Below are 23,514 nucleotides of genomic sequence, written 5' to 3' on the forward strand. Positions count from 1 at the left end.
CCATTCAATTTGTTAGCGGATACCATGTTGCATTTAGAGAGTCCCTGTGTGCCCAAACATTGGAGCTCTCCCACAAGTGACCTCATTTTGGAAACTAGACCCCCCAAGGCACCTATCTAGATGCATAGTGAGCAGTTGGAACCCCCAGGTGCTTCACAAATTGATTCATAAAAATGAAAAAGTGTTTTTTTTTTCACTTTTTCATTGTTACGAATCAATTTGTGAAGCACCTGGGGGTTCCAAGTGCTCACTATGCATCTAGATAGGTGCCTTGGGGGGTCTAGTTTCCAAAATGGGGTCACTTGTGGGGGAGCTCCAATGTTTGGGCACACAGGGACTCTCTAAATGCAACATGGTGTCCTCTAACAAATTTAACGGAAAATCGGCTCAAATTGTTAGCGACACCATGTTGCGTTTGGAGAGCCGCTGTGTGCCCAAACATTGGAGCTCCCCCACAAGTGACCCCATTTTGGAAACTAGACCCCCCAAGGCACCTATCTAGATGCATTGTGAGCACTTGGAACCCTCAGGTGCTTCACAAATTGATTCATAAAAATGAAAAAGTGTTTTTTTTTTTCACTTTTTCATTGTTACGAATCAATTTGTGAAGCACCTGGGGGTTCCAAGTGCTCACTATGCATCTAGAAAGGTGCCTTGGGGGGTCTAGTTTCCAAAATGGGGTCACTTGTGGGGGAGCTCCAAAGTTTGGGCACACATGGGCTCTCCAAACACAACATGGCGTCCGCTAATTATTCAAGCAAATTTTACAATCAAAAAGTCAAATGGCGCTCCTTCCCTTCCGAGCCCTGCCGTGCGCCCAAACAGTATTTTTTCCCCAAATATTGGGTATCTGCGTTCCCAGGGGAAATTGCACAACAAATTTTGGGGTCCATTTTTTCTTGTTACCCCTGTGAAAATAAAAAAAATTGGGTCTAAAGTAACATTTTTGTGAAAAAAGTTAAATGTTCATTTTTTTCTTCCACATTCAAAAAATTCCTGTGAAGCACCTGAAGGGTTAATAAAGTTCTTGAATGTGGTTTTGAGCACCTTGAGGGGTGCAGTTTTTAGAATGGTGTCACTTTTGGGTATTTTCTGTCATAAAGACCTCTCAAAGTGACTTCAAATGTGATGTGGTCCCTAAAAAAATGGTTTTGTAAATTTTGTTGGAAAAATGAGAAATCGCTGGTCAACTTTTAACCCTTATAGCTCCCTAACAAAAAAAAATTTTGGTTCCAAAATTGTGCTGATGTAAAGTAGACATGTGGGAAATGTTATTTATTAACTCTTTTGTGTGACATATCGCTCTGATTTCAGGGCTTAAAAATTCAAATTTTGAAAATTGCAAAATTTTCAAAATTTTCGCCAAATTTCCATTTTTTTCACAAATAAACGCAAGTGATATCGAAGAAATTTTTCCACAATCATGAAGTACAATATGTCACGAAAAAACAGTCTCAGAATCAGGGGGATCCGTTGAAGCGTTCCAGAGTAATTACCTCATAAAGTGACAGTGGTCAGAATTGTAAAAATTGGCCCGGTCATTAACGTGCAAACCACCCGCGGGGCTTAAGGGGTTAATATCCTACATAGTTTGGTGTTATCAGCAAAAACTGACATTTTACTCTCAATCCCATCCACTAGGTCATTAATAAAGAAGTTAAAAAGAATCGGTCCTAGCACAGATCCCTGTGGTACCTCACTGCTGACTATATCCCATTTAGAGAACGTACTGACGCGCCCCTTGGTCCATCGGGTACTCGGTAGCCGGGCCGGTCGATGCTGGGGGATGTCACAGCGGCTGTGACCCAGTCCGTGATCCAGGGCGGTCAATAAAAGGGGAAAAGTAAAAGGGGAATGAAGTTTTTATAGAGATAATGATCGTTACGCCACATGTGGTATGCGGCTATACGGGGCCGCCGCTGTGGTGCAGATCCTCTGGAGCTGATGGTGACGCAGCAGAGTTGGTTCAGCTCTCCACAGGCAGAGCTTAGCCCCAGGGCAGGATATAGTGATGCTATGAGGTAGACGTTGCTGGTGCGGTGTAGTGCAGGTGATGGCGCAGACAATGGCTCGTCCACAACTTAATGGCGGTTTCCTCTTATCTTTACTTGTGGTTGTTAAGCAGACCGGGGCACGGGTACTAGCTGGTAGTAGAGGTCCGGGCAGCCTGGGAGAAAGTTGGGGATCCACCTCGCCAGGTGAAGTTGTAGGCCTTCCCTCTGCGCTAATCTCTTTTGGCCCTGCTGCTTGTAGCTATTCTGCGGCCCTCATCCCTGAGTAAAACGTCTGTTCCTCACCCATATGGCAGGCTGCTCGGGCCTTCCTTATGTGTTGCTCCCACGTGGCAGTGCTGGGCTCTATGGTTCTGCTGTGTCACCGAGCGTCTGATGGGGCCAGGAGACCTGCAGTCTGCTGCCCTCCGGTTTCTGCTGCTGGGCCTTCAGTGCCCCACAACCTCCGGTTGTCCAGTTCTTCTGCGCTTCTCTCCTCTGGGGTGAGCTTGTACACAGCTCCTATCCCCAGGTCCTTCCTCGTCGCTATCCTGTCTTCAACTCCTCTCAACTCACTCTTACTAACCCCACCTCCAGATTCCAGTTTGAAGGGGAGGAGCTCCCCTTTCTGGTCTGGAGCCAGGAAAGTGTTGTATGCTGATATACCTGAATAGGGGACCCCTCCTTGCTTCCAGGCACGGCATCACCCCCTGTGAGGGAGTCAATGCCTGTGGCAACCGGACCCCTGGGGTGCCACATTCCCCCCTAGTTAAATTCAGTACTCCCGGACTGAGGATACCTTTAGAATTAAACAATCAACAACAATAACAATTCACATTACAAATAGTTTACAAAGTCTCAAACAGCAAAAAATCACAAAAACCCAACAAAAATTGGTAGCAGTCACTGCGGCGCTTAGTCTTTACACCGCTATCCGGGAATTGTCTTTTTCTGGATACTGAAGTTTGGTTGGTGGGAACTGCCTCAACCCGTTTTGTGTATCGTCCCTGGGCGTGGCTTCAGGGCACTCTGTTGGTGGGCCTGGTTTTCGGCAACGCCTGTGGTTTATTTTCAAGACCAACCATTAACTTTATTCAACCTTGTCCTGACCACACCTAGTCCTGTGGTCCATTTGTCCATAAATTTAATAACTATATATACTCAGGATTACTTAATGGTTACAACTATATAACATATACTATTATTTTACTACTTTTTAGTCCCTATAACGGGCAGTGAGCTGACTTATTGTACTACGGGTTGATCTACGCAGTACATTTGTTGCCAATGACCTACCCTGGTCTCTAGTGTCTACCGTTTGTGTGGTGGGTTCAGTGTGGACTACACTATGGTTAATCTGAAGTAACACCGGTAGGCTTGGTAGTCTTCTACGAACTCTTTGACTCACCATGGGTATGACAGATTCAACGCTAGCAGGGGGTAGATTCTCCTGATCCACTGCTGATGAAGCATCTGTTTCTGGGGCCGACTGGTCTCTCTGCTGTTCTAGAGTCTCTGCAGCTTCCGGTGAGGCTACTTGGGGAAAGGTCAGGACAGGTACCACGATTGCTAGGTTCACCTGCGTCCAAGACAGGGGAAATTCTCCAAGGATGGTTTGAACCATTTATTCCACCTTTTATGTGTGCTGGGGTCTGTTTTGATCTTCTTCTTTGTGTCTCAACTGATCAGGGCATATCTTCAGGTGGTCTCTTGAGACTGCCGCTGAAGTCTCTCCTCCATCTTTACTGATGAGGCACTCCTTAGTGTTGTCGAAATTTTAAGGTAAGACGGTGTATGGCTCAACCTCCCACTGATCATCTAATTTGTGAACTCGTCTTTTCCTTTTGAGTACCTGTTCTCCAGGTGACAAGGGAACTGCAGGTGCGTGCTGATTATAAGTTCTCTCCTGCCTCTGTCTCGCCTGGGACAAACTTCTCTTTACACATTCTTGCACTTTACGGTATTGTTGCTGCCGCTCCGTATCCTACACATTCTTGCACCTCGCGGTATTGTTGCTGGTGCTCCGTATCCCAGTCTGCATCTGGTGATGTCGTCTCAGATGTTAAAGCTCCCATGTCTAAGTCAATGGGTAACTTGCCAGGTCTTGCTCTCATCAGGTAGGCGGGTGTACAGTTGGTGGAGTTCACTGGGATGTGGTTGTATAGGTCCACCAAATCTGGTAACTTCACTGGCCACAGACTGCGTTCTTCAAGGGGCAACGTCTTCAACAGGTCTATTATCACCTGGTTCATTTTCTCGCACAACCCGTTGGTCTAGGGATGATACGGCGTCATCCTTATTTTCTTGCAGCCGTACAAGTTACAGAATTCTTGAAACACTTCTGCTTCAAAGGCTGGGCCTTGGTCGGTAAGCACTCATTCAGGGTAACCGTGTGGGCAACAAAAGTGTTGTTGAAACGCTTTGGCTGCTGTCTTAGCCGTCTGGTCCTTCACTGGCACTACTACTAGGAGCTGAGAGTAGTGGTCTACTATGGTGAGAGTGTAGACATAGCCTGACCGGCTTGGAGCTAGCTTCACATGGTCCAAGGCTACCAGTTCAAGTGGTTATTTGGTGATTATGGGCTGCAGGGGAGCGCTCTGGCTATCACAGTCTTTCCGTCTCAAGTTGCATGGACCACATTCTCGACACCATCTCTCGATTGCTTTCCTCATGCCAACCCAGTAGAATCACTCACGTAGCAGGGCTTTCAACTTCTTCCACCCGAAGTGCCCTGCTCCATCGTGGTATGCTTCTAAGACCATTGGCGCATCCCGCCTCGGGACTACCACCTGCCAGACCAGTTTGTGTGTCCGGGAGTTGATACTTCTTTGACACAGCTTTCCCTCGTAGATGAACAGCTAGCCTTTCTCCTTCCACAACTGTTGGGTCTCCAGTGGGGCATCTGGATCAGGGTGCAAGTCAGCTTGTGTCAGCAACTCCTTGACTAGGCATACAGCCGGGTCACTATCCTGCGTCTCTGCCCATCCATGGTGGGGCAATGGGTTAAACGTGGCCTCCCTGTTGTCGTAGCGCTTGTTCCTCACACAGTGGGATCACTGGGTCACCCCGTGACGATGGAAAGCGGGTAGCTCTATCTCCTCCAGCTCTTCTGGGTCTTCTCCCCCATCTGGCAAGTTGAGCATCCTGGACAGCGCATCAGCATTAGTGTTTTTATGCCCCGCCCGATACTTGATGGTAAACTCGTAGTTGGACAGTCGAGCCATCCATCGTTGTTCTAGGGCACCAAGCTTCGCAGTCTCCAGGTGCGTCAGTGGATTTTTTTCCGTGAAGACTGTAAATCTGGAGGAGGCGAGGTAATGCTTGAAGCGCTCCATTACAGCCCAGACTATGGCTAAAAACTCCAACTTGAAGGAACTATAGTTGTCGGGGTTCCTTTCCTTGTGCCGGAGCTTCCAGCTGGTCTAGGCAATCACTCTCTCTCTGCCCTTCTGTAGCTGGGACAGCAACCCTCCCAATCACACATTGCTGGCATCTGTATGGAGTATAAAGGGTTGGCCATAGTCGGGGTAGGTCAGGACTTCGTCTCCCCTAAGAGTCACTTTCAGTCGAGTGAAGGATTCTTCTTATGTTTTACTCCCTTGATGAATCTCCTGTAGTAGCCTACCAGCCCAAGGAACTGCCGCACTTCCTTGATAGTTGAGGGTCTTGGCCAGTCCATGATCACGGTGACTTTTTCAGGGTCTGGTGCTACACCTTCGGCGCTTACCACATGACCTAGGTACTGCACCTTGTGCTTCAATAGGTGGCATTTGGATGGCATTACCTTCAGGCCATAACCAGATAGGGCTTCGAACACTTCGGCCAGGTGCTCCAAGTGGTCTTCATATGTCTTTGAGTAGACAATTACATCATATAGGTACAGCAGGACAGTTTCAAAGTTTTTGTGTCCTAGGCAACACTCCATTAACCGCTGGAAGGTTCCTGGGAAGTTGCAGAGCCCGAATGACATGCAGTTGAACTCGCTGAGGCCCATTGGTGTTGTAAACGCGGTCTTTTCTCTGTCCGCCTCTGCCACGGGAACCTGCCAATACCCACTGGTGAGATCCAAAGTGGAGAAATAGTTAGCGGATCTCAGTGCTGCTAATGATTCCTCAATTCTGGGTAATGGGTAGGCGTCCTTATGTGTAATGTGGTTAATCTGCCTGTAATCAACACACATCCTCATTGTACCATCTTTCTTTCTAACGAGAACTAATGGAGCTGCCACAACTATCTCTGATCACCCCAGCCTCCTTCATCTCCAGTAACATTCCTTTGGCACATTGATAGTGAGATGGGGGTACAGGCCGGTACCTCTCTTTAATGGGCGGATGATCTCCTGTGGGGATATGATGTTGGACCCCTTTTACCTGCCCAACGTCTAGTGGGTGTTTGCTAGAGATTCGCTCATATTCTTGGACCACCCAGTATACTCCATGCTTTTGGTGCAAAGGGGTGGAGTCAGTGCCCACCTGTAGCTTCTGACACCAATCCTCCATCTGCCCCTTGGAGCCATTATCCTCTGCCTGTTTGGATGGAGGCAAGGGTAGCATACCGGGGTAAATGGACCTCTTTCTCCCCACAATTCAGGATGCGTATCAGTACTCTCCCCTTGCGTACATCGACTACCCCCCTGGCTGTCAAGATGGTGGGCCTACCATCAGAGTACACGGGTTCTACCAGGGCCTGATAATCTTGACCACTGAGACCTATTGCTGCCCGACACAATATTAAAATTTCACTCCTAGAGGGCATTGCAATGGGGAACGGATCACTCATTCTGACACTGCCGACTTCTACTCCAGACAGCTCTACCTGTTGTCTTTGCATCAGGGCTTTGATCTCCTTCTGCAGAACTCACTGCTGACTGGAACTGGCAGTCTCTGTGACCTGTTGCAACAAAACAATAATTTCTCCAAGACAATTTTCTATCACATTGGTGCCTAAGGTTATCATAGGATGACTTTCTTGGCGATGAATATCAACAATAATCATTCCTTGTGATGGCAATTCTACTCGGCCAACTTTTATGGTCACCTCTTTATACCCCACCTGAGGCAAGGGCTGACCATTGCTGCCATAGATGTTAAGATATTCATCTGGACTGCGGTTAATATCTGAATCAGTCCAGTATTGTGTATAAAGGATATGTGGCATCGTTGTCACCTGGGAACCAGTGTCCAGCAATGCGTTCATTGGGATGCCATCAAGCACGACAGGTAGGACCGGTCGTCCTCCCACGTACTTGTCTCGCCAGCTTTGTGGGCCTGGTCATCTTACTTCTGGGGGTTGGCCCTCTGCCCCAGGGGTTGCTCATTTAAATTACAGAATCTTGCGAAATGCCCCGCCTTTTGACAGCAATGGCAGATGGGTTGTCCGTCCTAGTCGTAGCGATCGCTGTTTCTCCCTTTGGTCGGTGGAATCCTTCTCTGCCGTTGCCACGCGACATCATCTGGACTGGAAGCCAGCTGGATCCTTTCCTTTGGAGACACTTGCATGGCCTGCACAGTTTTTGTTAGTGTAGTCACACTTTTGGTCAGCTCCTGGACCTGAAGGCGTAGGTCTATAGAGGGGTCATTATCTAGGGTCCACGCGTCAGCCTCCACAGGTGTCGGGGAAAAGGACGCCACCTCCTGGTGGTATGTGATAGCTGGGCGCCGGAGGGGTGCAGTGCCACTTGGGGTTGGTTCTCGCAGCACCCGGATGGCTCGGTCTTTAAATTGCGGTCTTTAAAAGTCCAGATGAGGGTTTTGCAGAGCCATAATGTGCAGCTGTGTCCGGTGAGCGTTAGACAGGAGCCCCTCGATAAACTGCTAAGTTAGCAATCTGTCCTCGTCTCGCACACTATCGGGGTCTACCTGTTTAATGGCCCGCAGCGCCTCCTGCAGGTTTAGAGCATGGTCCCGTACACTGTCCTGCACCCTTTGTTTGCACCCGTAGAACTGTACACTGTCCTGCACCCTTTGTTTGCACCCGTAGAACTTCATTTTAATTTCTGCAGCTGTGCGGGTGTCAAAGGTATCCTTCAACCGGGCCAGTATTTCCTTAACAGTGCCTTTGTCCCTGCCCGGCCAGGACTCCCTCTGGGCTGCGCCGATTAGCTGGCCTATAAGGATGCTGACTTCTGCTCCTCAGACAGGGGGTATGTGACGCTTGCAAGCCCTGCCCTGGGAAGATGGGGGTACTCGCAGCCGGGTCCGATGTTGAGGGGGGATGCAGCCGTGGCCTGGACCCGTTCCGTGCCCAGGGCCGTCACATTAAAAATGATGTTAGGGCTTTCCGGGTTGAGTGGTAATTGTCGACTACGCCACCTGTGTTGTCTGGTGATGAGCCACCAGCGCCGCTACAGTCCGCTGAGGCCCGGTGTCATGGCGGTTAAAGTTCTCGCTGCTCCCCACAGGCGGAGCGTGGCCTCAGGGCAGGCAAGGCAGGATAGAGGGGGGGTTAGTAGTGCGGGGAGTACGGGCACCGCGTCGCGTGGTATGGCGCGTAATGAACAGTCCGGAGGCCATAGGGATGAACTTCCAAGGCTTTACTCACAGTTCTCTCAAGCAGCGCAAGGCTTCTCCCTGCTCCTCGCGGAGTCCTGCGGCCACCAGGGACGGGCGTCCGACTACCTCCAAGGAAGTCCAGTGTGAGGTAGCATCCCTACACCAGAGTGTTCCTGCACTACAGACTTTACCCTTTCCCGTCTGTGCGTGTGTAGATAGGCCGGGTCTCCCTCTGAGCTCCTCTCAGGTGTAGGGCTCGGGTGGCAATTCCTCTCCATCCGAAGCCCGGCGGGATCCTCAGGGCCTAACCGGGCTTTCCCGTCCTGGACATAGAGTACGAGGTCGGGTGTCGGGGGCCGGTACCCCTCTTGCAGCCGGAATCCCTCTGAATAGATCAGGTAGGTGAGGACAGTTGGCGTGCTCCGCTCCGTCTGCATCCTCCCTGGGACCCATTTGCTAGGGAGCCACACTCTAAAGCTCCCGGGCCTTCTTGATCCTGGTCCTTGGCCGGGTTGAGACATTCCTTGTCTGCAACCTTCCTCTCGTCCCATAGATCGGGGTACGAGGGCTGTGTCATATACCGGTGCAGGCCCACACAGGATCTGCGCTCCCGGAGGGAAGTCACTTTACACACAGTATTTTGACAGCACAGTACGACCACTTGACAGAAAGACTGCCAGAGACCACACAGGTCTGAAGGACTGGACTCTCCACTAGGCTGACAGGAACCACCAGAAGACCAAGATCAAAGATGGCATTCTATTAAATATGAAATTAGAAGTGTCACTAACTAACTGTTCCTCCACCCACACCCACTAACTGGTTCCTACCACTTTGTGTTCCCCAGTCTCCCTGTAACCAGGGGAGCCGCACCTAGTGCATACTAGCTCCCTCTGGTGGAAATGTGGTGTTGGATGCAAAAGGCTGGAACACCACCATCACACCAGGCTTACCTCAGAGGAGGAACACCACACTCCATTAAAGAAGTGCAGCATTCCTGTGGTGGTCGAACCCTCAGGGGCGCCACAGGTACACTTGGAACAAACTGAGGAGTCTCTCCCCAAAGTCGCTCAGGGTGTGCGACTCCCCTGAGTACTGAGGCAACCACGCCGCCCCTGGTATATATGGCATTAATAGCGGCATTACAGTGGCGGCGGCTGCGCCCGCGGCTGAATCCTCTCCCAGGTTGGGCATCTTCCTCCCCCCTAGTGAACCTCAGCCAGGTCCTGGGTTTCTGCTGACGTACCAGTATGCTGCTCTGCCGCCGAGAGGGATCGCTTACCCGGCGGTTCCGGATCAGGGCCTCCTGCTTCCCCTCAGCTGACGGCAAATGACATGATGACACAGTTCAGCAAAGTCTATGGCACACAGGATCCGGTTATACCCGGCTTTGTGAATCCTGTTCGTGACGCCAAGTTGACGCGCCCTTTGAGCCGTGGGGTACTCGGTATCCGGGCCGGTCGATGCTGGGGGATGTCACAGTGAAAGTGACCCAGTCCGTGACCCATGGCGGTCAATAAACGGGTAAAAGTAAAAGGGGAATGAAGTTTTTATAGAGATAATGTTCGTGACGCCACCTGTGGTATGCGGCTATATGGGGCTGCCGCTGCGGTGCAGATCCTCTGGAGCTGGTGGTGATGCAGCAGAGTTGGTTCAGCTCTCCACAGGCAGAGCTTAGCCCCAGGGCAGGATATAGTGATGCTATGAGGTAGATGTTGCTGGTGCGATGTAGTGCAGGTGATGGCGCAGATAATGACCAGTCCACAACTTAATGGCGGTTTCCTCTTATCTTTACTTGCGGTTGTTAAGAAGACCGGGGCACAGGTACTAGCTGGTAGTAGCCAGGAAAGTGTTGTTTGCTGGTAAACCTGATCAGGGGACCCCTCCTTGCTTCAAGGCATGGCATCACCACCTGTGAGGGAGGTAATGCCACTGTGGCAACCGGACCCCTGGGGTGCCACAGTACCATTTATGACGACTCTTTGTTTCCTATCATTTAGCCAATTCCTTACCCATCTGCATATAGTTTACCCCAGTCAAGCTTCTGTAGCTTCAGTATAAGGCTGCTATGTGGTACAGTATCAAATGCCTTTGCAAAGTTCATGCAAATCACATCAGCTGCATTACCAACATCCAGATTTACACTTACCTCCATAGAAACCCAACATGTTGGTTAGACACGACTTATTCTTCATGAATCCATGCTTAATATCATTTATTATATTATTCTCTGCAATATAACTCTGCAGGTCATCTCTTAAGATGCCCTCAAAAACTTTGCACATCACTGATTTCAGACTTACTGGACAGTAGTTGCCTGGATCCACCTTCTTATCTCTCTTAAATATCGGTATTGATGATGACCCCGTGGCAGAACATTCCTCAGATAGCCATTAATAACCTCATTGATAGCATGCCAATGGGTGCAAGTGCATGCATTTCTGGGCTCATACTCGATACTAAATAATTCGAGATGTTTTGAAAACTTTCCCTTTCTTATCATTAGCATATCATTAACATGTCTATTGATCCTGTGATTTACATAATTCCATGATTTTTCCTTCTCAATGCTGCAATATCAACATTGAGTGTATCTATCTATCATCATTGAAAAATATGAGAGAGAGGACAGCTATGGGCTTCGCGTCACTCAGGAGTGTGTTTCCAATACAGTCTTACATTTCCTCATTCTTCTCTTTTTTACTTCCTTGTTTGAGTTTCCATGTGAGTTTTATATAAATACAAGAAGTATAGACTTACAGACAGAGGGAGAGCACCTAACCTGGAAAACTTTTCAGTGAAAAGATGGCATCTTCGTATTTAACACTTCTACTCCTTTCTCTGGCTGCATGTCTACCTGCAGCAGGTGCGGGGAACCCAGGATTCGTGGTGAGACTCACACAGAATGGGCTGGATTATGGTATGTTGTACAATCAGTTCAAGTCTCAGATTAAACAGGGAATTGTGGTTTATATTAATTTGTGTACAAGTTTTGATGAATAGAAACAATTCTTCAGTTATATTGGAAGTAGATTGTACAGGATAAAACCGAGCTACTGATACATCTGTGTCGTCACTCCTTGGAAAAAACAATACACAATTTTCTCTAATCATAGAATACCCCTATAAGAACAGCTCGTCCTAAAAATTTCTCAAATTTGTCCCAAAATTGGTATTTACATATCTAATTTGAGTATTGGAATATATGCATGTGGCTTTCCCATAAAATCACACGACAAAGCCACATATAAGTACAAGATATATGGCTTCAACTCAGCGATCATAATGAGATAAGTTGTGATAAAGTGTAAAGTTTGGCGGCTGCAAGCCGTAGTAAATAGGACCTAATATTAAATGATCTATGTATTCTAATACTAAATTGATTGTATTTTTCTGGAGTACTTTGTGATAATGTTTGTTTTATATTATATTACAAGTCATTATTATAAGTAATAACTACCATATATCAGATGTAAAGCATAATAATAAGACGATGCTTGATATGACTATATACTGTAAGTGTGTTTATGATGGAATTAAAAAGTCTACACACCCATGTTAAATTGAAAGGTTTTTATCATGTAAAAAAATCATACCAACAAAAATCATTTTAAGAATGAGGAGAGCATCAAATTGGGGATGTGGCCGTGGAGCTGCTGGTGGTGGTGGTGTAGCTGCTGCAGGTAGAAGACATGGTCGATCTGTGCCTGCTATGAACCCAAATGAAACACATTCCTCTGGTGCACGCAGGCGACAGGATGTTCTGCGTAATTTCATAGGCCTGACTACCACTGGTTGAATGGTGAGGCCAGAGCAAGTACAGGCGGTTTTGTATTGGATGGCTGAGCGTGCCTCCAGTTCCTTCGCTTTGTCTTCCACCCGGTCCCCTGCTGAAAGTGGAGAGTTTGCACCCCTTTGCAAATCAATCAGTCAGAGCCCCAAGTCATGCAGTAGTCACTTCTGATTTTTGATGATTCCGCTGGCTGTGGTTCCATGGGCCATCCACCTAGCCCTGCCTCACAAGTGGACGAGATTGAATGCACTGATGTCCAACCACTTGGTCAGTATGAGGATGAGTAAGTGGGTGAACTCTGAAGACAGCCTCTGTGGGTGTGCTCTGCAAAATAGCCTCTATGGAGGGATTCTGCAAAACAGCCTCTGTGAGTTTATTCTGCAAAACAGCCACTATGGAGGGACTCTGCAAAATAGCCTCTGTGTGTGTATTCTGCAAAACAGTCTGTGTGGGTGTACTCTGCAAAACAGCCTGTGTGGGAGTATTCTGCAAAACAGTCTCAGTGGGTGTACTCTGCAAAACTGCCTCTATGAGTGAACTCTGAAAACATCCTGTGTGGGTATAGTCTGCTGTTTTGCAGACTCCTACCCAGAAAGACTGAATGCTGTCATAAATTCAAAAGATGCTTCAACAAAGTATTAGTTCAGTGGTGTGTGTATTTATGCAACCACATTATTTTAGTTATTTATTTTTTTAAAAGATTTCAGCTTGTTTTTAAATTGAATTGTACAGATTATAAGTGACTTTAAAGGTGGGAAAAGTTCTGAAATCATTTTTATGACATTTTATTACATTGGAATTGCAACATCAAGAAGAAGAAGTCGTGGAATTATGGAAATCACAGGATGTATAGACATGTCAATGATATGCAAATGATACAAAAATGGAAACAAATTTTCAAATTCTCAATTTATTCAATAGCAAGTATGAGCACCACATGCAGAATTCCCTGCACTTACATGGCTTGACTGCTATCAATGAAGTTATTAATGGCTTTTTGAGGAATGTTCTGCCACTCTGAATTCACTGGGATGCACAAATCATCAAAGAACTGCTTCTGGCTCCCTCCTTTGCAATTGCTGACTAATGACATCCCAGATCTGCTCGGTGCGAGACAAGTCTGGAGACTCTGCAGACCATAGTAGCATGTTTAGGCCAAGCAGGCTGCTCAACGTAGCACATGCAACATGCGGCCTGGAATATTTGTTTCAAAAACAGCTCCTTGGACACTTTGAAGAAATGACCGTACCACTGGATCCATGACTAAATCAATGTAAGGCTATGTGCCCAAGTGGCAGAAATGAAGCAGAAAATTTCTGCTTCATTTCTGCAAGTCCTCTCCCGGAAAAACGCATGCGGAATTCCGCGCGCGTTTATTGCGCGTTTTTCGCGCGTTTATCGCGCGTTTTCCACATGCGGAATTGCCTTGCGCTTTTTAATGCATTGCACAAGGCAATTCCACTTGCGGAAACGCAAAATTAATGGACATGCTGCGGATTTTTGTACGCAGCATAAACGCTGCGGAAAACTCCGCAGCATGTGCATAGAACTTGCGGAATCCCCTTGGGGACCATGGGGAGCGGATTACCTAGCATTTCACAAGCGTTTACGCTGCGGAAATTCCGCAACATATACGCTTGAAAAACGCTACGTGGGCGCACGCAGCCTTACACTGAACTGTTAGTGTAGCAGGATTGAAGACTATAGTATACTAACCCACACCATAATCTTGAGATTAGCATGGGTGTGAAGCTCCCTCATGAAGGCCTTGTGTTGCCCACATCTCTAAATCAATCTCCAGGTACCATTGGTTCCAAGAAAAAAGCGGGACACATTGCAGAAGAGCATAGACCTCCATTCCGGGGGATTATGGTTAGTGAAGAATCTAACTTAGTTTGCAAATTCAACCTGAAGCTTTAAAGCTGTATATATAAAATGGTTAGATGTCATACATTTGAAAAGTCTACACACCTCTGTTAAAGTACTAGATTTTTGTCATGTAAAAAAATCATATCACCTTTAAGAACAGCAATGACCCTAATTATACCTCAAAATCAACAAAAGAATGGCCTCGCCTGAAGAAGATCAATGTTTTGGAATGCCCCAGCCAGAGTCCAGACCTGAATCCAATTGAAAATATGTGGGTTGACCTGATGAGGGCGCTGTGCACAGGAGATGCCCTCGTAACCAGACAGATTTGGAGTGATACTGCAAGGAAAAGTGGGCAAAGATTGCCAATTCTAGATGTACCATGCTGATAAACTCCTACTCAAAAAGACTAAATGCTTTCATAAATTTAAAAGGTACTTCAACACGTTTTTAGTTTAATGGTGTGCGCAGAGACGTAATGATTGTAGTTGGAGAGAGCTGGCTGCTGACGTCGGCATGTAAGTCACTGGCTGCGCATGGCAAAGCTGTCATGCGCCACCAGTTGCGTGCATGCAGGAGTCAGTTGCGAACTTCTGCGCTGGCTATGGAAGAGGACACCGTACATTGTAGGAGTGGGGGAAGGTGAGTAGATTTGTTTATTTTTTTGTATTTGTTGGAAAAGAGCAGCACAGATATTATTGCTGGGAGAAGCCCAGGATGGGGCACATTATACCATTATGGCAGACATATACTACTGGAAGGGGCCTAGGATGCGGGGTAGTATGCTAGGATGGGGGACATATATTACTGGAAGGGGCCCAGGATGGGGGACATATATTACTGGAAGGGGCCCTTGATGGGGGACATATATTACTGGAAGGGTTCCAGGATGGAGGATATTATATTACGAAGGGGCCCAGGATGGAGGACATTGTAACATGAAAGGGAGACATTATACCAGGAAGGGGCCCAGGATGGAGGACATTATACCAGAAAAGGGAGACATTATACCAGGAAGGGGCCCAGGATGGAGGACATTATACCAGGAAAGGGAGATATTATACCAGGGAAGGGCCTAGGATGGAGGAGATTATGCCAAGAAAGAGAGACATTATACCACGAAGGGGCCCAGGATGGAGACATTATACTAGGATGGGATATTATTACTATAAAGAGATATGATGGAAGGCATTATTACAGCAAGAGGCCAGGATCGGGGACATTATTACAGGATGGAGGACAATGTTACATGAAAGGGCGAGCACTTTTGTCTTTACAGGATCTGGAATGCTACAAGGGACCATATATCTGGCGAACATGCAGATGGGGGCCCAGGTCTAAATTTTGCACCGGGGCCCATTGGACTCTAGTTACACCATTGGGGGTGCATATTTATGCAACCACATTATTTTCGTTATTTATTTTTCTTCTTCCACCCAAAATGATTTCAGTTTATTTTTTTAATTGAATTGTACAGATTATGGGTGGCATTAAAGGTGGAAGAATGATTTTTTTACATGACAAAAACCTGTCATTTTAACAGGGGTGTGCACACTATTTACATTGACTGTATTTTTCTTTGTGACTGTTTGCAAAGCTGTTTTTTTATTTCCATTTTATTTAGAGCAATTAAAAACTGTTGTAAAAGTCAGCATGGGTCTTCATATAGTGGAGGTGCAGTGTATACGATAGCTGCACATATTATTATTGTTATTATACCCAGCTTCAATTATTATATATTCTCTGGTTGAGTAATCTGATGGGAAAATCCCATCCAGTGTCCATCTGTAACGTCCTGTCATCAAACCTGTTGCAATAAGCAAAAAAGTAAAAATTTCATTATTGCAAAATGCAAACTTCCTCCTAGAGGTGTTTCACAATGAAAACTGGGACAGGACAGAAGGTTATAGCTGACCAAAGGGGTTATCAGCAGGTCAGATATGAAATATTCTTGCTAAAAGTTTGGTGGACTGTGAATCTTTTAGTATTTTAGGTACTGAATCAAAATAATTCAGTGACTCATCAAGTACAGTCTTTTTTTTTTAAGAAATACACACTTAGGCTGCGTGCCCACGTTGCGGATTACAAGCGTTTTTGATGCGGAATTTCCGCAGCGGAAACGCTTGTAAAACGCTTGGTAACCCGCACCCCATGGTCCCCAAGGGGATTCCGCATGTTCTATGCACATGCTGCGGATTTTTCCGCAGCGTTTATGCTGCGTACAAAAATCCGCAGCATGTCATTTAATTTTGCGGAAGCGCAGCAGAACTCCCGCCATTGACTTGCATTGAGACGCATAGAAAACCCGACTGTACATTTTTCCAAGCGGCTTCTATGCGTCTCTATGTGCGGATGGTACCCAGTTCTGGAGGAGAGGAGACTCTCATCCAGACCTGGGTACCATTGTACCTGTAAAAAAAGAATAAAATAACAAATAAAGTTTATGCTCACCTTTCCGAAGGCTTTTCTCTGAATGCCGGCATCGCTTGAGGACCTTCGGTGACGTCACAGTCATGTGACCGCAGGCCCTTCACCGCTCTGTCTCGCGATATGCCGGCAGCAAGGAACGAGCGCTGCAGCCACGCCGGGGCCTCGGGGGTGAGTATAGCTTTATTGGTTTTAATTTTTACGGTTCACACTGTATAAATCCATGCCGTTTGCAAGGATTTATACAGTGTGACCTAGTTGTCAAGCACTTTCCAAGTGATGCTATCGCCTGGAAAGAGCTTGTCAGTCCGCATGCGGAAACGCATGTGAATCCGCATGTGGATCCGCATGTATTCTGCAGGAAAAACGCATGCACAATCTGCATGCGTTTTTTCTGCCAGGGAGATGCAGAAATGCTGCAGAAATTTTCTGCTTCATTTCTGCATCGTGGGCACATAGCCTTAAAGGGGTTTTCCCACTAACAAAAGTTAATTTTAATCAATAGATCTTAGAATAATAATAAGTTCCACAATTTGATGTATTTAAATAAAATGTTCCTGTGCTGAGATAATCTTATAAATGTTCCCCTGCTGTGCACTGTGTAATGGCTGTGTCTGACCGTACAGGGACATGGTCTGATCATACCACATCTCCTGGGCAGGGGAGGAAGGAAAAGAGTATACAGACATTACAGCCGGGGATCACAGCTGATTCTTTTTTCCAAGGATAGAACACGTACCCATTAGAGTTTATGGGTCTATTCACATGTTTGTGTTTTTTCACGCAAAATGTCACAGAGACGTCCGATTTTGATCCAAGGCATAGAACAAAATCCGATATTCAAATATTTGAGTAAGTGAAAGTGACGGAAAGCACACCATAGTCACCTGTGTGCCGTCTGTGAAATTGTAATGGATAGGAGAAGCTTTGCAATTTTTTTTACATTTTTGACTACGAGAAAATTACCAATGAAACACGGATAGTAAAACTATCACGCTAACCGAACATTGATGACAATTAAAGGGGTTGTCCGGTCCAACAATAAGTCTGCAGTCACTCTGTGTGACTGCAGACTTATGATTCCCTTTTCACTGGTTTCTGAGCCTGGACTGGAAGGAACGTATGCATTATACAGTACATACTCCCGACTAGAGCCTGTCCAGTGGGCATTTTTTCAGTGCTTTTTCAGGTGGGTTTAAGGCAGAATTCATTCACCTTAAAATGATGCCATGTACTCATACCCTTAAAGAGATTTCCATTTTCTAAAAGTCTCTTTCCTGCTCCTGCTGCACTTTAAGAAAAACAATATGTGCATTATTCCCCTTTTCCAGGTCCAGGGATAAGTCTTCTCTGTTGCTCCCAGTGTCTGTTATTGTTTGTGACTCGCCCCCTGGGCCTTGGAGCACTCGGAACCGGGCTTCAGTGTAACGATGGGGGTAGTAGTGGCGGCCCGGTCCCGTGGCTCAGGGTGGTCAGACCAGTGGCAGTCTTTTATATGTTTTAGGTAATGTCCGACTACGCCACCCGTGGATTGCGGCTATTATGAACCGCCGCTGCAAGGCAGTCCACTGAGGCTGACGGTGTGTGCAGTTGAGGTAGTGTAACTCCCCACGGGAAGAGTGCAGCCCCAGGGCAGTGAGCGTAGATGGTGGAGATTGTAGTGCAGGGCGTCCCAGAACCGGTAGTGCTGACGCGGCAAGAAATGCAAAGACAACGTGTTGCAGTCCAGGGTCTTTTACTCACAGTTCGTATAGTCCAAGTCACTTCTGTACAGGTAATGACTGCCCGAGCCGTGCTGCGTCCACGAGGTGAGGGGCTCGGTCAACCCCCAGGCAATTCAGGAGCATGGCACAGGACTCCCTTCTATCCTTCCTCTGGCTCGTGCCCCACCAGTGACCAAGCTTTTGTCCAGCTGCCACGGATCTGTGCGGGTAAATGTGGGCCCCGTTTCCCGCTATCCTATATGGTGCCTTCCTAGCAAGGTTTAGCAGGGGGTCGCACCAAGTAATGATCACGACCTCCGGTTCTTGGCTGAGGGATAATTTACCTCCACCAATTTGGGATCCGGTACCCTTTTCTTGCCTGACCCGTCACCCGATTTCACGTTGGTCCTTAGGGTCCCTTCTGCCTTCTTGTTCCTGAGCCCTTCTACACTTTGGGTACTTCTCTTCCTTTTCTGTTCCTTTCTGTTTCTGTTCCTTTCTGTTCCTGTTCCCCTCTCCTCTCTGGCTCCGGCCTTCACCCTAGGCCTGCCAAGTGGAGCTGAGCTCAGGCTGAGCCGCAGCTCCCTGTCAGCTCTCTACTCCTTCACTCTGCTTCTTCTCTGACTGACCCAGAACTAAGATGGTGCCCACCTTATATACCTCCCCCTAGTGTGTGAGCTCAGGTGACCAGCAACCAATGAGCTCCTACCTATGCTCAGAAACCGTCCCCTTCTGCTCCTACATCACTGGGTATTCCTCCCCCCTCCCCACTCCAGCCAGGGACATGGTCTGTCGTGCCTGCATTACTGTATAAATGGGAGCACCGTTGAGCTGTCCCCCGGAAATGGGGTGTGTGTGATGCATGCAGCTAACTGAGTCCTGGTCCATACTCCATCCTTACCCGGGAGTGGAATACCACACCTCTGGCAGAGGTGCAATACCCCTGTAGCGGCCGAACCCTCGGGGCGCTACATTTGCAGCGCTGACAGCCGGTCAACAGCGTTGCAGCCAATCAGTGAACTCAGTAGCTCTGAGCAGCTCGTGCCATCAACTGAACTCACTTATGGGCTGCAGAGCTTTGATATCAGTCCTGCAGACAAAATCAGACACCAGAAGCAATGGCGCAGACTCTGTTCTTTACTCACCCTTCCCATGTCTAGTGCTGAGTTTCCTCCGCTGCTCATGCTGATTTTGTCTGTAGCGCTGAAGTCACGTCGACAGCATGTCAACCAATCAGTGAGCTCATTGACTCTCCCCGAGTTGACAGCAGAGTCACTGAGCTCACTGATTGGCTGCAACAACGTCAATATGATGTCAGCTCTGCAGACAAAAACAGCGCTCGTGATTTAGCGCGAAAGGGAGAGTACAGCGCTAGAGATTTAGCTTGAAACAAACTGCAGCTGGGGACAAGGGTTCTGTGAAGCTGGAAAAATGGGTTTAGGGTATGTGCTCATGCCATCATTTAGATGCCAGAACTACCACTGAGTTTATCCAACTGCTTCAGGAAAAAAATGGCGGTTATTTTACGGAGGTGGTTTCTCCAGGGGCTTTACCGTCGCTCTTGCGGCTGCTCTACCAATGGCGGCTTTGTCTCTATGCTGAGTGAAGGGCAGATAGAGAGCAGATGGCTTCCCAATGGAAGAATAAGCATGTCACTTCTTTTAACCACGTCATTATTCAGAAGTCATAAAGTGACATAAGACGGAACATGTACACAACACTGTTGTTTTGACATTGCTGGGCACTATGTTCATTTACTGGGGCACTTTTGTGGTGCTTTCCAACCAGAATCCACCTGAAAAACATGCTTGGAGCACATACCCTTTGTCAAGGTGCACACCACCTTATTTTCTCTCCGAGTGCGATCCGACAAAACATCAGATCACACTCGGACCGATGTTATGCTATGGGGCAGCGCACATGTCTGATTTTTTCGTAGCATATCCGAGTTTGATATGATATTTGGATCGCACTCGGCCTTACATGTCAATGAGTCTGTGGAAATCATTGGATTGCACTCTGATGACATCTGAGTGCAGTCCGATTTCCACGCACTGACAAAATGGAGAAGATGGAGAAATGTTGTCCTCCATCTTCTCCTCACAGTGTGCTCTGATTCACTCTAACGGGAGAATTGGATCACACTATGCTGACACTCTGATCAAACTGTGAGAGTGTTTGATCAGAGTGCCATTTGCATAATTAGCCTGATTCTCTAGCCATCAGACCCAAGTGCTAATGTGAGTTTTTTTTCCTGTTTATGATGCTGGTATGAACTGATACAGGGATTTAAGATTCTCATAGCTGCACTCTTCTATCACCAGAATCAATTGCATTCATTACTATCATAAATGGTGCAATCAAACGTAAAGAACAAATATATCATGTTTCGGTAGGCCCTGTCCCCTTAAGCTCCTTCCACTTGCAGAGTGCCAGGGGAGTTGCTAAATGAGGAAAACAAATCGCAACATTTTTGCTCAAATACACCTTACTACATGTTTTGCAACCTTGTAAAAATAGAAATCTTGCGTAGATGAAATGATAAACTCTAGTGTTGAGCCACCCCCGTAGTGTTCGAGTTCGGTTCGGTTCGTCGAACACCCGTGTGTTCACCGAACTGTTCGTCGAACTGTTCGTCGAACACCTTCGAACACCGTTAAAACCAATGGCAGGCAAACAAAAACACATAGAAACACATAGAAAACACCTTCAAAGGTGTCCAAAGCTGACAAACTGCTCAGAAGACATAACTAACACATGGAAAAGTGACAAGTACATATAGTCATGCGAAAATAAAAGAGGTGGAGGAGTAAAAGGAGGGGGAGACACAGATATAGGCATGTCATGCCCTTCTAAAATCCAAAAAGTGAGAAGCCGACACGGCCAGTCCGCTCCTGCCCGTGCCACCTCCGTGTCGCCGGGTTTGTGCCAGAGCCGCGGTGAACCCTGACGGCCAGCCCCCCTCTCCCAAAACTGGTGCCTGTCCGCTGGTGGGTCGAGCGAGCCCCCCTGTGGTGGAGGCAGCTCTAAGCTTTTTAATTTAAATTGTCTCTCTAATTTGAATGAATACACTTTAAATCCATTTACAAGGATCTATTGGAGGGCAAGTCTCATGCCAGCAGCCGCGTAATTCCAGCTCCAGTAGCGTCCACTAAAGCTGCTGCAGTTAAAAAGCTTTTATAAGGATCGAGCTCGGCTGTCCACCGCAAGGCATCCTACCGCCAGTCCCAGCCCCTATGCCTTGGGGTGCCTCCTGATGCTCTTCACTGAGTATCCCGTGGTCCCGAAGCATTTCCTTTGAAAAAATTAAGTGTCCAAACTACAGGTGGTGTAGCTTGCTTAACAGCCGGGATAATCCGCTGACTAGCAGACACTGCTACTAGGCACAAAGTATTTCCTGGGCTAGATGCAGTTAAAAATTTGTAATTAGATACTCTCGTTGGATGCTGAGAAAGCATTCCATAGAGTCTCCTGGCTCGCCATATATGATTCTCTTAAAAAGCTTGGGGTAGGGGTCTAGGGGACCCTTTTATAGCCAAAATCACGGCCCTGTATCACAATACGTCACCTAGGCTGAAGATAAATGGAACTGTAGCACCCTGAGGGCTCGGTTGCTACAGAGGTATTGCACCTCACCCAGAGGTGTGATATCTCACTCTCAGGTAAGGATGGAGTGTGGATCAGGACCCGACACCTGCATGCATTACACCACATTGCCGTGGGGCAGGGCGACCAATATGCCTCTGAGATGGGCACGACAGTCCCTGTCCCTGGCTGGAGTGGGGGGAGGGAACACTGAGGAAGGGGAACCCTGTAGTGCAGGAGCAGGGAGGAAGCAGTTCCTGGGTGCATTGAGAAGGGAGTATAAAAGGTGGGCACCATCTTAGTTCAGTGCAGAGAAGTCTGAGCAGAAGTGGCAGAGAGCAGGGGCTCTGCATGAGCTCTGCTCCGGAGGCGGGCCTAGTAACAGAGGCCCAGGCCTGGAAGAGGGAGAAGGAAGGAAGAGGAGCGGAGAAGGCTCCAGGAACGAGGAATGAAGGGATCCCAGGGGTGCGGACGGGCGAGTCGCCACCGCACGCCCGAATCCACCTGCGTGGAGGGGTCAGGCCAAAGGGGGAGACCGGTCCCCGAAACTAGTGGAGGCAGGAAACGACCCTCAGCTAGAAACCGGAGGCTGTGACATTTTATGTGGCGCAGCCCCTCGCTACACCCGCTAGGAAGGCACCACATAGGGTCAGGGAAACTGGCGCCAAGTTTACCAAGAGGAGGCCCGAGGCAGCCGGACAGAAGGGTTGGTAAGAAAGGCCAGACAAAGGACACACAAAGGGGGTCCTGTGAAGCGCTCCAAAGTTATCTGGGAGTTGTCTGAGCCCCTCACCTGGTGAGCACAGTACGACGTGGGCAGCCGTTACCTGCAGACGTGGTCTGGATAATAAGAACTGTGAGTAAAGGCCCTGAACTGCATCACTGACTCCGTGTCGTTACTGCTGCTGCCCTGCACCATCACCCCCATCCTCCGCATACACTGCCCTGAGGCTATACTCCTCCCGTGGGGAGTTATGCTACGCTCTGCTGCACCCACAACACCAGCCTCAGCGGTCTGCCCTGCAGCGGCGGTTCACTCTGACCGCAATCCACGGGTGGCGTAGTCGGACATTTAAACATCAAAACCACATAAATAGTTCCGCCACTGGTTTGACCACCCTGAGCCACGGAACCGGGTCGCCGCCACGAAGACTACAACCACCAGCATCCACCAAAAAGGGTCCGGCTCCGGGTGTCCCAAGACCCAGGGGGTGCATCAGAACATTTTCATCACCTTTCACAATCACCAATGGGACAAGGCAGGGATGTCCTCTGTCCCCTCTCTTATACATCCTAGTGACGGAGCACCTGCTCTCATCAATTCGCCATAACCCCAATATTAGGTGGATTGAGGTGGGAGGCACCGAGTACAAGTGCTCTCTATTTGCTGATGATGTCCTAGTATATATCACTCAATCACATATATCCATCCATGCTGTTATGGCTGAAATAGATCACTTTGTTACATGGTCAAATTTTAAAATCAATGCAGCGAAGTCTGAGGCCCTCGATGTCTCCCTCCCCAAATCCATATAGGATTCCATCCAGTCCAACTTTCCCTTTGCCTGGCCCTCACAGGGTATCAAATACTTAGGAATTCCTATTCATAGAGACCTCTCCCATCTATATTATCTTAATTTTGGGCCCTTTATTGA

The 23,514-nt window shown here is 47.7% G+C and overlaps 1 protein-coding gene across 1 annotated transcript in view; it reads left to right on the forward strand.

Moving 5' to 3' along the window:
- Positions 1-11,167: 11,167 nt before the first annotated feature.
- Positions 11,168-23,514, forward strand: part of LOC141272788 (bactericidal permeability-increasing protein-like) — a 78,313-nt gene continuing 65,966 nt past the window's right edge. Inside the window, exon 1 of the mRNA XM_073683855.1 lies at positions 11,168-11,402. Coding sequence (XP_073539956.1) covers positions 11,288-11,402 — 115 coding nt within the window. The 5' untranslated portion in view covers positions 11,168-11,287. The remainder of the gene's footprint in view (positions 11,403-23,514) is intronic.

The sequence above is a fragment of the Phyllobates terribilis genome, unplaced genomic scaffold, assembly GCF_046119375.1.
Source record: "Phyllobates terribilis strain yellow unplaced genomic scaffold, ASM4611937v1 Scaffold_5__5_contigs__length_657084704, whole genome shotgun sequence".
Lineage (NCBI taxonomy): Eukaryota > Metazoa > Chordata > Amphibia > Anura > Dendrobatidae > Phyllobates > Phyllobates terribilis.